Raw genomic sequence first — 1,582 nt, 5'->3', positions numbered from 1 at the left:
CACCGGTGTGGTCGAGATCCTTTCCAAGGGGGTTGTGCATCCATCATGGCCAGCACTTCGGATTCCCCGTTGTCCACTTCTTTATCGCCGTAAAAAATGGACAAACTCAACACTCTTTCCAAAGGTAACTGTGGTACATTCAACGGACTATCATATGTAATCACTTGATCCAGAACCTCTATAGTCTGACTGGTGCAAATATCATCTTTGTATTTCATGGTGTTTCAAACATCAATTTTTAATTCCACATCATAAACCTTCAAAGTCATAGTACCTTCCTCTATGTTGATCAAGTATCTTCCCATCTCTAAAAAGGGTCTCCCAAGAATGAGAGGAGTCTCTTCATCCTCAGGCATTTCTAGAATCACGAAATCCATCGGGAATACAAACTCGTCAATTTTCAATAGAACATCTTCAACAATACCATAAGGTTTCTTAACTGAATGATTGGAGAATTGGAGTGTCATCCTAGTATCTTGCACAACCCCTATACCCAGTTTCTTATAAATGGATAGTGGCATGAGACTCACATTGGCTACTAGATCAATAAGAGCTTTTTTGAATGACCTACCTCTGATGGTGCACGGAATAGTGACAACACCTCGATCTTTCTTCTTCATTGGGATCTTCATACCCTGTAAACTAGAACTACAAGTTTCAGTTAGAATAATCAGGTTAGTATCGATGGTACACCTCTTAGAAATGATGTCCTTCATGAACTTGGCATAGGTAGGCATTTGTTCTAGTGCTTCCAAAAGCGGAATATTGATTTCTAGCTTTTTGAACAACTCTAAGAACTTCTCAAAGTTTTTCTCATGTTGCCCCTTTTTCTTGTTTCTGGTGGGAAAGGGAAGCTTAGTGACCGGATTAGGTTCATTGACTTTTTCTTTCACCATTTGTTTCGGTGCAACCAATTCTTCCTTCACAGCTTCATTTTCTTTGATCTCAAGATCCACTTCGATTAATTGATCTTCATCTTCAATTGTCTCCTCAAGGACTTCATGATATTTACTGCTTCTTGTTGTCACAACACTCACATTATTATGCTCTCTAGGATTTGTCACAGTTGCACTAGGTAGAGCAACTTGTGCTTGGGAACTCGAGGCTAAATGTTGTGCTATTTGACCCATCTGAACTTCAAGATTTTTTATGGATGCGGCAGTTTTTTTCTTATTGTTTCTGGTTTCTTCTTGGTATTGAACATTAGGAGCTGACATTCTTTCAATAGCAATCTCCTAATCAGCTTTCTTAGAGGCTTGTTGTTGCTGCTGTTGTTGATATTGAGTTTGGTATTGACCTTGTTGAGGAGCGTTCCCTTTCTGATCTTTCCATGAGAAATTGGGATGATTCTTCCAACCCGGATTGTATGTGTTGGAATAGGGATTATTGTGCTTCAAAAATTTGATTTCCTCAACTTATTGAGGATTTTCAAAATAATACACTGTTTGGTGCGGTCTATTACAAATCTCACAATAGACAATAGGAGAAGGTTGGACTTGTGCTACGTGTTGGGTACCTATACTCATCGCCTTCAGGTTCTTCTCTACTTCGGTAGCTATAGTATCTTCTATACGGATTTTAT

At 39.0% G+C, this 1,582-nt stretch overlaps 1 protein-coding gene across 1 annotated transcript; it reads right to left on the bottom strand.

The window, feature by feature from the left end:
- Positions 1-224: 224 nt before the first annotated feature.
- Positions 225-1,217, bottom strand: LOC127103496 (uncharacterized). Its single transcript, XM_051040747.1, has one exon. The coding sequence runs from the start codon at positions 1,215-1,217 to the stop codon at positions 225-227; it is 993 nt and encodes a 330-aa protein (XP_050896704.1).
- Positions 1,218-1,582: the final 365 nt, after the last annotated feature.

Source organism: Lathyrus oleraceus, chromosome 7 (genome assembly GCF_024323335.1).
Source record: "Lathyrus oleraceus cultivar Zhongwan6 chromosome 7, CAAS_Psat_ZW6_1.0, whole genome shotgun sequence".
Lineage (NCBI taxonomy): Eukaryota > Viridiplantae > Streptophyta > Magnoliopsida > Fabales > Fabaceae > Lathyrus > Lathyrus oleraceus.
Note: the sequence above shows the minus strand (reverse complement) of the source record. Positions and strands in the feature narration are given on the sequence as shown.